Raw genomic sequence first — 13,666 nt, 5'->3', positions numbered from 1 at the left:
ATAGGCCTTATCAGCTACAGACTTCTGAACGGGCTCGACTCTCTAGACAGCAAAACTAATCTGATTGAAATTATAACTGCAAAAAAAAGCGGTTTTAATGAGTTTTTTGTGGAGAATGAGTATGGAAATTGTGTTTATGTTGTTTTTAATTGGATTGTGTTTTTGCAGTTGTTTGTGTTTGTTTTTAATGTTAGTTGTAATATGAGTGTTATACAAAAGTCTTTGAATGAGCTTGGGATTAGAAATTTTATAAACTATTTTTTTAATATTACTAATATTAGTAATACTAGTAGTAATACTAATAATACTAATAATAGTACAAATAGTACAAATAGTACTAACAGTACTAATACTACTAAGACAGAAAGAATTGAAAATTTTATTATAAAATATTTTGTAAAATTTCTTATAAAAATTACATGCTTTTTTTTTTAAGACTGAAAGAATATTTCAATGTACTGGAATATATATTATATTGATTATGGTTTATGTATTTCCTTGTATGATTTGTATTGTTTTAAATTATAAGTTTAGAAAGAAGAGGAATAGTAATATTAGTAATTTAAATACTAATAATACTAATAATAGTAGTAATAGTACTAATATGAAAATTCTAAAGTATTTAGATTTATATTCTAAATTTTTATTAGTTGGTTGTTTTATTTTTATTGTTTTGTATATTTATAAAATATATTTTGATTAATTTTAATAATATTTTTTTAATTATGATAATAATATTTATAATAGTACTTAATATTTATAATAGTAATATTTAGTAGTATTTAGTAATATTTAATTTATAATTAAATTAGTTGGTTATTATATTTTAACATTTATTTTAAATTTATGCATAATAAAAAACCTTTTTCTAAAATTTCTACAAAATATTTCGTATTCATAAATTTTAATAAAGATAAAATATGCCAAATTTGTTATTGTAATATTAAAAAATTTGATTTAGCTACTTATATTAGATGTACACATGAGTTTCATGCTAAGTGTTATTATAAGTGGAGTATTATTAATATAAAATGTCCAATTTGCAGATATTAAAATTTAATATTATTATAAAAATTATAAAAAGTTATTTAATTATAAAATTATTTTATTTTTTTATATTATCAATTACTAATTTATAAAAATAATAATTAAAAATTTATAAAAGTATTAAAATTTATAAAAATATAAAAAGTATTATCAATTTATCTATAAATAAAATTTAAAAGGAGTTTTTACAGATTTTTACTGATATTAAATTTTTTTATAAATTTATTTTATTTTATTTTTCTATTTAAAAAAATTTCTCAACTTCAAAAACCTGATAAACTCCAATACAAAATACAATACAAAACAATATAAAACCTATGAAAACCTCATCATACCTAATTTTCACAATCCAACTATTCTTCTCTGCCGGTTTCTTTATCCTATTCATTTGTTTGATATATGAGAAAGCAGATAAGCTTGAAATTGAAAACAGGCCTAGTAGTATTAGTTTGTTCTTGTCTGATAGGAATGTTACTTTAAAGGATTTGGTGAGTGCTGAGCCTGGTGATGATATAAAGGCGGAATTTGAACAATATTTGGGTAACAACAGTAATAATAAAAGTAGTAATACAGCTACTAATAATAGTAATACTAATACTGCTAATAGCAGTAAAAACGGAGGAGGAGAAGATACTAAGAACATAAAAGAAGTAAAAAAAAACTTTCTAACTTATCTTAAGTTTTTCAAAATTGCAAACAACTATTCTGATAGTAAAGATAATTTGAAAGGTGTTAGTTTTAAATGTAATTTTAATTTGAAAAGCAAAATGATGAGTGTTAATGATTTTTCTTCTAAAAAAATAAAAATAAAAATCATAATAAAAAAAATGATAATAAAAAAAATGATCAGAAAAAAAAAAATAATTTAAATGATCAAAAGGATGTTGAATTTTATGTTGAGAATTTGAAAGTTTTTATTGATAGAATTTTGTTAATAACTAATGAAAGGAGTGTTAGACAGAAAGTTGAAAGGTTGGCTTTTCTTGATATTTATGATAAAGCAGATTCTGTTAAGTTCAAATTTAAAAATGGTAGCATTAGTAGTAATAATAGTACTAATAGTAATATTAGTAGTAATAATAAGGATAAAGATGATAGTAATAGTAATAGTAGCAGTAATGATAAAGATAATATTAGTAATACTAAACAAGAAAAATTTATTGAATTGGTTGTATTACAATATAAGAATGAATATTTAAATGAATTATCAAAATATTCTATTAAAAAAAAATATACAATTAAATTTTCAGATGTGAATAAGGAAATAGCAGCTGATCCAATTGTTATTTTTTATCTTTTATTATTAGATTGTGTTTTAGTTAAAGAAAAAAAAATTAAAAATTAAAAAAATAAAAATTTATTTTAATTATTTATTATTATTACTAATTAAACTAATTTATTCTAACTAAAAATAAATTATAATTTACCAATAAATTTATTTTATTATTATTTAATTATTTCTAATTAATTATTATATTTTTATTTGTTTATTTATCTATTAATGATTTAGTGTTATTAAATTTTTTTTTTTTTTTTTTTTATTTTTTTATTTTTTATTTTTTATTTTTTTTTAATATTTTTAAAAAAAATGTACATCAACAGTACACAGAAAATTCTTGAAAAAAGAAACTACAAAGTACTCAAAAACCACCTAAAATTCTTCATAATATCAATAATAATTTCAGAACTAATAAACTTTCAATTTTATAGGATTGATCGAATTTACATGTTAATAGAAATTTTTCTTTATATATTGTTGGTTATTGCAAAGTTTAAAAATTTTGATCTAACCTATTCTATCAGAGAGATTGGACTTTTGCATGATATTATTCATGTGAATTATTTTGTATGGTATGGTAAGTTTGTGTGGGAGAAGAGTTACTTTCTTTATTTGTTGCTTTTTATTAGTTTTTATTTTGATTTTCTTAAAAAATAAATAAAAAATAAATAAATAAAAAATAAAAAAATAATATAAATTATAAAAATAATTTAATAACTATATAAAAATAAAGATATAAAATATTAAAAATATTAAAATTATAAAAGATATTAAAAATATTAATGTAATTAAATTTTTGTTTTAATAATATTTTATTTAAAAAAATTTAATTTTTAATTTTAAATTAATTTTTATGCAAAAGGAACTGAGTATAAGCTTTACAAACTGCAACATATTCAAAATAAAAGAAGAGATAGAAACACTTCTAAAAATTAAACAAAATAATACTTTAATTAATTTATCAATACATTTAGATATTATTGATACAAGCTATTGTAATAACATAACATTTGGTCCTGAAATAATAAATGAAATTACTAGAAAATATTCTGATAAAATAAATTTTGATATTCATTTAATGACAGGAACTACGAATATTTTAAGAAATATTAAATTAGAGAATGTAAGAAATGTTATTATAGGATGTAAAACTAAAATATATTCAACAGATATTGATACTATTAATACTAATAATAGTAATAGTAAAAATATTTTAATAGTTCCATGTATTGATTTAGATGAGGATGTTTCTGAAGTTAATATAAAAAATAATAAAAATGTTTTACTAATGGCAGTACAGACAGGATTTGGTGGTCAAAAGTTTAATAAAAATGTTTCTAATAAAATAAAAATATTAAAAAAAAATAATGTACAAAAAATAGGGGTAGACGGTGGAGTTACTTTAGAAAATATTAAATTTATAAAAGAAGCTGATTATTTTATAATTGGATTTGCATATATGAATTCTAAAGATAGAAGTGAATATATTAAAGAGATTATTAAAATTTTAATAACTTCATAATAATTTTTTTATATAACTTATAATTTTTTAATAATTTATAATTCATAATAATTTATAATTAGTTGTTAGTATTATAATTCATTATAATTTTTTTAATTTTTATTATTAATTTAATAATTTGTTAATATTTTTTTTTTTAAATAATAACAAAAAAAAATGGGAAATTCTTCTTCTAAACAAAAAAACACCGAAACAGACACCACAATCATAAACCAAAGACGCAAAAAAAGAATAAAAGAACGCCAAAAGAAAATAGAACTACCTGAAATATATCCAAAATACGAATGCAAACTACATTTACTAAAACAACAAACTCTCACAAATTTCCTAAAAATTGAAAACAAAATTTTAGGGAAAATCGAAAATTCTGACGATAATGAGAATAAAATTACTATCAGAAAGTTGGTTGACCAGATTAGAGGTACTCCTATGCTGATGGGTACTTTGGAAGAGTTCGTTGATGATAATAATGCTATTGTTTCGCAGTATCTTGGACCAGAGTATGTTGTACAGGTAATGTCGTTTGTAGATGCTACAAAACTCGAGCCTGGATGTTCCGTTCTTCTAAATTATAGAGACTGCTCAGTTGTTGGGGTTTTCGAAGGGGATGATGACCCTACCGTTAGTAATATGAAGATTAGCTCACTACCAAAGGAGACGTATGCAGACATAGGTGGTCTTGAAAAACAGATCCAGGAAATTAAAGAGAGTGTTGAACTTCCACTCACTGATCCCGACCTTTTCAGAGATATGGGCATTGACCCTCCAAAAGGCGTCATACTGTACGGTCAACCCGGAACTGGTAAAACTCTTCTCGCTAAAGCAGTTGCAAATGCAACTAGTGCCACTTTTCTCCGAATCGTTGGATCAGAGCTCGTTAAAAAATATTTAGGGGAAGGACCGAAACTTGTAAGAGATGTTTTCAAAATGGCCGAAGATTGTGCTCCTTCGATAATCTTTATCGATGAAATTGACGCTATCGGAAGAAAAAGAAGAAATGTTTCAAGTTCTGGTGGACAGGAAATTCAAAGAACGTTGTTAGAATTGTTGAATCAGTTGGATGGTTTTGATAAGAAGGCAGATATAAAGGTTATTATGGCTACCAATCTTATTTCCTCATTGGATCCTGCTCTGATAAGACCAGGTCGTATTGATAGGAAGATCGAATTTACAATGCCAAATGTTGAGACCAAACTTAAAATTTTTAAAATTCATACGAACACGATGAATTTGGAAAAGGATGTTGATTTGATGGAATTGGTTGCTTCTAAAGAGGATTTAAGTGGTGCTGATATTAAAGGAATATGTACTGAAGCAGGAATGAAAGCTCTTAGAGATGGCAGATCTTCTGTTATTTTTAAAGATTTTATTTATGCACGAGAAAAAGTCTTTTCGTCTAAAAAATCTGCACTTCCTGAAAATTTGTACTCATGATAATTTTTTTAATTAAAATCAATAAATCTTAAAATCTATAACTCTTAGAATAATTATATTCTTAAAAATAATTATATTCTTAAAAATAAAAATATTCTTAAAATTTTTTTACTAATTTAAAAATAACTTTAATTTAAAAATAACTATAATATAAAAAATATATAGAAATATACTGTTGAATTAGGAAATTTAATTATCTTTTATATAACTGTTCTCTTTAATTGCTGCGTTATATAATCTACCTAAGTAAATAATTGAGAATATGAAAACAGTTATAAAACCCCACGAAACAATAAGTGCAAAACCTACGGTATCTCTAAACTTTTTAGAATCTATAAGTGCAGTAGATGTAAGTATAAAAATTGATCCAACAGCCTTACCAATTTTTCCACACATACTATCGTAAACACTTTTGTATTTACCCCTTTTTCCAGGATCGATTTTCATAGAAATATTTTCCTTACAAAAATCAAGAAAAGAATATTTAAATAACTTTATACCGTTGCAAATCATACATCCTATGATTATTTCACTGTATGTAAGAAGTTTTAATCTTTTTTCACTTATATTTTCAGGTAGGAAGGTTGATAATATTCTAATAAAAAAGTTAGAAACTTTACCTTCTAACGCAACATTAAAAGTATAAATTAAGAAAAGACTTGTTGTACCGAAGAATAGAAAGATAGGTGTTGTTAAAGCAATCTTTGTATAACCAAATATTTGAACATTTTTTTAAGTGGTGATATAAAAATACATATAACTGATATGCCTAATAAAATTTGTGCTATTTATTGATATTTCATTGAAACTGCAAAGTACGGAACTGAGAAATTGTCTGAATAAACCTTCATAGAATCCTTAAAGTTTATCTCAGAAATATTTATAAGAAAATTATATATAATTGTTACTAATGACATTGCAAAAACAAAACCTGATGAGAACATTAAAGTAAAAGTACCAGAGAATGATGCTGTTTTTTTCTTTGACTTAACTTTTGAATTTTCAGATTTATAACAAATAGGCTTTTCAAAATATTTATTAAGAAATTTTAGAATTGTAAAAATAACACTTGAAAATATTCCTAACAATAAAAAAACAAAAAAATTATAATGATTCCTTGCAGAATAACTAATATTTTTTGTTAACTTTTGAATTAGTAGGAGTAACAAACCAGATGATAAAAGAACAATATTAGCAAATATCAATAAACCAGGTAGGAATCTTATAAATTGTGAAGTTGGACACAAATAGTTACAATACGTATAAAACAACAAGGCTTGAATCATAGCACTGTAAATTTCAATGGAAATATAATTCATAACTGGAAGATAATTCATAAATGAAAGAATGACTGGTGAAAATATGTTTAAACCATAAAATAAATTAATACCATCTGCATCATAATCTTGAATTAAGAAATTTGATAATTCAATGTGTTTTCTCAAATATACAATTAACATTCCAAAACCGAAGAAATATATTGAAAATCCCATTATCATTGTTGTAATAATTTTTTTTACATGATATTTAGTTAAAAAGAATCCCATCATTCCAGATACAAAGATTATAATAGGCAAGACAAAAAATAATTTTACTGCTGAAATACTTGATGCTGAAGGCATTACTTCCATAAGAAAATTATCTTTAACTTCTCTTGTTAGAGAGTAAATAAAAGTAATCATAGCAAATACTAGTCCAAGACTATAGAACATCTTTCTTTCTGGAGGGGCAATATTAAAATATCTATTTCTAGACATTTCTAGTAGCTGTTCCTCTGTGTATTGGAAAGAGTTTGGAGTTGTGTTTCTTGTTTCTGACATAATTTTTTTTTTTAAGATTTTTTTTAAATAAAAAAAACTTCTCTATTTGGTAAAAAATATTATTTTTTCCTAAAAGTTATAAAATATTATTAATTAAGTTAAATAAATATTAAAATAAAAAACTTCGAAAAACACACCTCCTCCTATTATTCAGAAATAAAAAAACATTTTTTTTTAATTAAAAATAAAATTAGAAAAGATTACTTATTTGATATTACAAATTAGTTTAGTTTATAATTAGGAGTACTTAAAAAACAAGTTTTTATATAAATTTTTTTAGTTATATATATAAACCTAAATAGAGAATAAAAATCATTTAATAAAATCTATAAAATTAATCTTTATACTTAAAAATCAAAAACTTACGATATTATTGTGTAAATTTAATTCTAAATTTTTTTATAAAAGTTTTTTACAAATTTTATTTTTAATTAAAAATTTAAGTTTTTAAAAAATAGGAAGAAAAAGGAATTACCGTTTTAATAATAATAAATAATTGTTATGATGAATATTTTATTTAGTAATAAAAATACAAATTTTAATTACTTAAGACGTAATTTTTAATAATTAATTTCTACAATCTATAAAAAGTTTTCTTTTCTTTTTTATTTTATTTTATTTTATTTATAAGAGTTATTTTTTAAATACATTTTTTTAAGTGTTTTATATTATTATTTTAACATGTAGTATTATTATAAAACTAACAAGTATAAATAGAATTTATTAATAACATACTCAAACATTTTAACTCAATTTGTGTTAATTCTATTTTCTAGAATAAAAAATATTATTAAAATAAAAAAAAATTATAGAAATTTTTTAACTTAATCTTTCTTATAACTTTAAGAGAACAATAAAATAAAGAATAGTTATGATATTATAAATTATCAAATTAATAAATAAATAAATAATTAATTCTTTATTTATTTATAAAAATAAAATTTATACTAATAATTTTTTTAATTACTAAAAGAAATTTAAGAAAAAAAGAAATTTATTTTAAGTATTATTTTATTTGCTAATTATTGTTATTTAATTTTATATTAATTTTAACAAATTTGTAAAATAATATTTATAAATATTCTTAAAAAATATTTTTTATAAATCGGTGAAATCAAGTATATTCCTTATAATTAGATCATAATTTAATTTAATAAACTTTATATTACATAATAAATGGGTATTTTTATTGATTATTATAATTTTTTAAATATATTAAAAATAGTAAATATTTATTACATTAATAAATAAATTTAAAAATTATTTCTATTAAATTATAATACTTAAATATATTTTTATCAATTTTCTTTTTAAAGTATTTATCTATCTATAATCTATAATCTAAAAAACTAAACATTATAATTTATATTTTATAGTTTTAAGAATTTCGTAATAAAAATTTTTAAATAATAATATTATTATTACTATTATTACAAATAAGATAATACAATAATAGTAATATTACACTCAATATACAGTAAAATTCACTTATTTTAATTTTATTATTTAATTTTTTATTTATTCTAATTTTTAAATTAACTAAAAAACAATGACACGAAAACTCGACAAAAAAATTCTATACGTTCCAAAACTTTTATATTTTTGTTGGTCTAACTATTTTCACATTACACCACTTTAGATCATCTTTTATCACGGAAGAATTTAATGTTAATGATAATATTTACAGCTTAATGTTCGGAGTAATAATGCTTTGTTCATTTTTCATTAATATTGTTATAGGAGGAATAAAAGATAAATTTTTGGGCTTTAAATATGTAATTCTTCTTGTAATTATTCTTAAAACCATTTCTTTTCAATCTTTGTTTTTATTTAAAAATTTTTATAAAGAGAATAAAATAATATTTTGGTTGGTAATTAGTTCGTATTTAACACTTAACGGATCAGTTATTGGGTTACTTGATAATTTTACATTGGAATATTTGTCTAAAAATAATTTTAGTAGAAAATTATATGGAAAACAAATTCTTCTTTCTACAATTGCATTTCCAGTAAGTACAATTATTATAGAAAGTTTAATTACCTCGTATAACAAGTCCGGTATAAAAGAATATAATTTTTCAATTTTAAAATATTATCAAGCAGTGCTTGCATTTATTTCAATATTTATAATATCAATATTTGTTGAAAATGATTCTCCAAATATTATTAAATCTAAAAAAGGAAATTTTAAGAAAGATTTATTTGAATTAGTAACAAATTTTACATATTTGATGTTCATGGTTATTATATTATTAAACGGTATAACAAAGTCTGGAATAAGTATGTATTATTCTAAATATATTGATAGAATCCTCTTACTCAAATCATATTCAATAAAAAATAATAATAACACCACGACGCCCGCCTTCATTATTTCATTTCTTGAATTTTTTACTAAAAATGTAAATGGAACTATAACAATATTTTCTAGTGCAACTGAAATTTTAATGTTCTTCTTTTCAAAAAATATAATCTCATCAATAGGATTTTATTGGCCACTGATTGTTGGACAATTAGCTCAGTTAATTAGATCTACATGTTATTATTTTATGAATAAAAATTTTAAATATAAATTCATTGGATGTTGCCTCTTGGAAACTCTTAGAGGAGTAAGTTTTGGTTTAACGCATATTTCAGCCGTAAATATTGCTAATTCAATTTGTCCAAATCATTTAAAAGCTACAAGTCAGTTGATTTATAGTGGTGTTATTACAGGCTTAGCAACTTTTGTGTCAGGGTTAATACTGTCTAAAATATTTGTAAAAAACTTTGAAAATCATTTTCAAAGTTTTTTTTTAATTTTGATTTCAATTACACTCATCAGTATATTTTTATTATTAATATTCAAAAATAAATTTATGGTTTCTATAAAAATAATAAAATAACAATGGAATTCTAAAAAACATAACCCAAAGATCTTAAAAATATTTTTAGAATTAATTTGTAAATATAACATTTTTTATAATTATTAACATAATAAGGAAAAGATTGATAAAGATTTTAATAATTCCTTAGAGTATATTTTTATATATATAATTCTAAATAAATATAATCTTATAAAAATGAGAGGGATTAAAAAATTAATATGATTTTATAATGTTGAATATTAATTTAAATAAATTATTTATCTGTTAAACAAACCTGTATCAATCAATTTTTTAATATTATTATTATCACATAGATTGGTAAATTTTTTAGTATATAATAGAAAATAATAAATAGTAATAAAAGATTTTCAATAAAATTTTCTTTTTTTTTTTAATTGAAAATTTTTTATTACTATTTATTATTTTGTTTATTAATTTTTAATATATTGTTAAAAATATTTATTAGAAACTAAAGAATAATTAAAGTTAATCAATAAAATATTATTTAATATCTTCTTAAATTACTATATCACATTTAAAAGAAAATAATAATTATAATAAAATTAATATCTAAATATTCTCTTTTAATATTTAACTTCTTCAAATATTTTATTAATAAATTTACCAAACTTATGACTATTAAAATCCTATAAATATACTTCATCTTTATCATATATTTCATTTTTATTATTAAATTTTTAAGATTAATTTTACTAACATTTATTACTAAATTTTCTACAATTATCAATCTTTTATCTTAGTTTTTAAAAGTAATAAACAACACAATTACAATTATTAAACAATAACAAAGATATATATTAAAATAAGAAATACTTTCAAAATAAAACAAATAATAGGATAAGAAATATTAATTATCTCATATAAGTTTGAAATTACTAATAAAACTAACTTTTAATCATTTTTACTGTTATTCTAAATTATTATTGTTATATTAATGTCATTCTTATCTATATAATAATTCATTACTAGACATAATGAAATAACAATAAAAAACATTTAAGCATCAAAATTAAAATATTTATTAGTATTATTAAAAAAATATTCTTAACATAATAAATTGTAACTTTCATTAAAATATTAAGAAAATTAGAAAAGTAAAATTTTTTAATATTTTAATAACTTTATAAATTATTAAAAAATTTAATATCAATTGATCAAAAGAATGAAAATTAAAAATTTTAATTATTTTTAAGATAAAACAAAAATCCAACGTATCCAACACCAATAATCACTAACATAATAGAAAGAAAAATCATCATTGTCTTATGTCTTGTAAAGAAAGACTCCTCATTATGTTTTTCATTTTCATTAGGTTGAGGTTCATTTTGTTGGGATTCATATTGTTGAGGTTCATATTGTTGGGATTCTATTTCTTTAGGTTCTGTTTCTATGATAGGAAATAAATGCTTGAAATTTTCATTCCTAGGGATAGGTTTAATAGTATTATTTTTAATATTAATAGTAAATGCTTTTTCAGATGCTAAAAAATGTATCTTATTATTAGTTACGTATATCATAGCAATTAAAATACCATTCTCTCCAAATCTATGAAAATATTCTATTATTGTTTGTATATCTAATTCAGTATATTTTTTATAATCTTTTGGTATTATAGAATAATCTCTATTATATTCTACAAGATTAGCTATATTTTTTATTTTATTTAAATCGTTTTCAAACATAATAAAACAGAAAATATTATCTTCTTGAATTTCTTCTCCCTCATTAATTTCAGAAACTGTTAAAGTTCTTAATTTTGGATCATAACATGTTTTAAATGTTCCAAATTCAATCATCTCAGTAGAAAAGTTACCATTTTTTTGATCAAGCATAAGCATTAGTGAATGTAAGAATTCAATATTTTTACTTATTTCTGTAGTTTTAATTTTATTTGTTTTTTCATCTAAATAAAATGCTTCTTTTGAAAATAATTTTATATTTTTTCCAGTATCATCTTTATAATAAACTATTAATAACATTTCTTTGTCATTTATGCCTTTAAGAAGTTTTATATCATCTTTTCCAATTTCAATGTAAGTTTTGCCTCCATTTGCTTTCAAATTATTTTTTTGAAAATATCATCTATTTTTAAAAAATTTCTAGAATCATTTATTTTTTGTGAATTGTAACAATTTTCAATAAAAGACACCGAGATAATATTTTCATTTGTAATGTTTTGAAGACCTTCTAGTTTATGTATTTGAATAGTTTGTTCATCTTCATTAAAAATCATTTCAAGATCATTATCGAAATATACTAATGAAATTTTTAATCTATAAATAAAGTCTTTTTTTACTATTGTTTTAAACTCCGATTTTTGTTTTTCGATATCGTTTAGATCTGATAATTGATTGGCATCTTGGTTGATTTCTGTTGCTATGAAGCTTTTGAAGAGAAAAGTAAATTGAGCTAAATTGTAAAGTTTCATATTTAAAAATTTTTTTTTAATTTAAATTTTATTGATAATAGGAGCTTTTTAATTTAATTTAAAAACATATTTATAATCATAAAATTTAATGCTTTTGAAATGATAAAACTTTAAAATTTTCTTGTTGTTATTTTATAAAAATAGAAGTTGTTGAATTTTATGTTATATTTACAATATTTTTACATTTACAATATTTTGAAGTGTAAAACTTTCTTCTGCTTTTATAAAATTTTTCAATATTTTCAAATTTTTTTTAATAATTTTTATAAATTTTTCTAGGGAAAGGAGAGTTTTATTTTGTCATTTTATTACTTTAAAACTAAGATCTTCTTATTGTTTAAACATTTAGAGTGAAAGTTTAATCTATAATAAAGTGATGTAGTAATTGCATCATTTAAATTAAAATTTGATAATTAGATTTTTATTATAAATCTTAATTTCTTAAAATTATACATAATATTTGAATTCAAAAACTAATAATTATTTAAAATAAAAACAAACAGATCTAAATTAATATAAAATAAACAAATAAAGTTTATTAAAATAGATGAATTTTATAATTATTGTCTATTCCTATCTTTACTTATTAAAATTATTATTGAAATACTATTAAAATTTTTATTATTAAAATATCTTAAGATTACATAAATTATTATAACTGTGAAAATATTAATAATAACAATAATTTCATCCTATAATACAAATTAAAATATTTAATTACTCAGATTTTTTGTAAAAAACTTTCCTCTATAAAAAATTATATTTAATAATTTAATTTTTCTTACTAAAATTTCTATTTAAAAAAGAAAAAACACTTTAATTATTATAAATTACATATATTACTACAGCTCCAATACTAAAACATTATATCCTCTAATATTAAATTAATTAACATTTCATAATTCATACAACTATTACTGACATATCAAAAATATCCTAAAAACAATAATTTCATAAAATTTATTCACCAATAAATTACAAAACGAATAACTGCAGAGTAACATATAAAAACAATTTGTATAATCTTAAATATTATAAAATATCAATTAAATTACAATATTTTTTTTTAAAATACTATTAATATTCAAATTGTAATCCTATCTATAAGAATATAAACTATAACTACTAAAGTAATGAATTTAGATTGATATAATTTTCAATATATATTTAAATTATTGTGATTATTAAAAGAAATCAAAGATTAATAAAATTTTAAACTATTACAAGTACTTCTAAAATAATCAAATT

The 13,666-nt window shown here is 20.0% G+C and overlaps 1 protein-coding gene across 1 annotated transcript; it reads left to right on the top strand.

Moving 5' to 3' along the window:
• The first annotated feature begins 4,004 nt into the window (after positions 1–4,004).
• Positions 4,005–5,282, top strand: LOC121130747 (uncharacterized). The gene has a single exon (XM_040726448.2). The coding sequence runs from the start codon at positions 4,005–4,007 to the stop codon at positions 5,280–5,282; it is 1,278 nt and encodes a 425-aa protein (XP_040582382.2).
• The last annotated feature ends 8,384 nt before the right edge of the window (positions 5,283–13,666 follow it).

This window comes from Lepeophtheirus salmonis, unplaced genomic scaffold (genome assembly GCF_016086655.4).
Source record: "Lepeophtheirus salmonis unplaced genomic scaffold, UVic_Lsal_1.4 unplaced_contig_11520_pilon, whole genome shotgun sequence".
NCBI lineage: Eukaryota > Metazoa > Arthropoda > Copepoda > Siphonostomatoida > Caligidae > Lepeophtheirus > Lepeophtheirus salmonis.
This window is presented reverse-complemented; position numbering and strand designations above follow the sequence as displayed.

Coding starts and splice junctions, on each gene's coding strand:
- LOC121130747 (XM_040726448.2), top strand. CDS start 4,005: ATGGGAAATTCTTCTTCTAAACAAAAAAACACCGAAACAGACACCACA.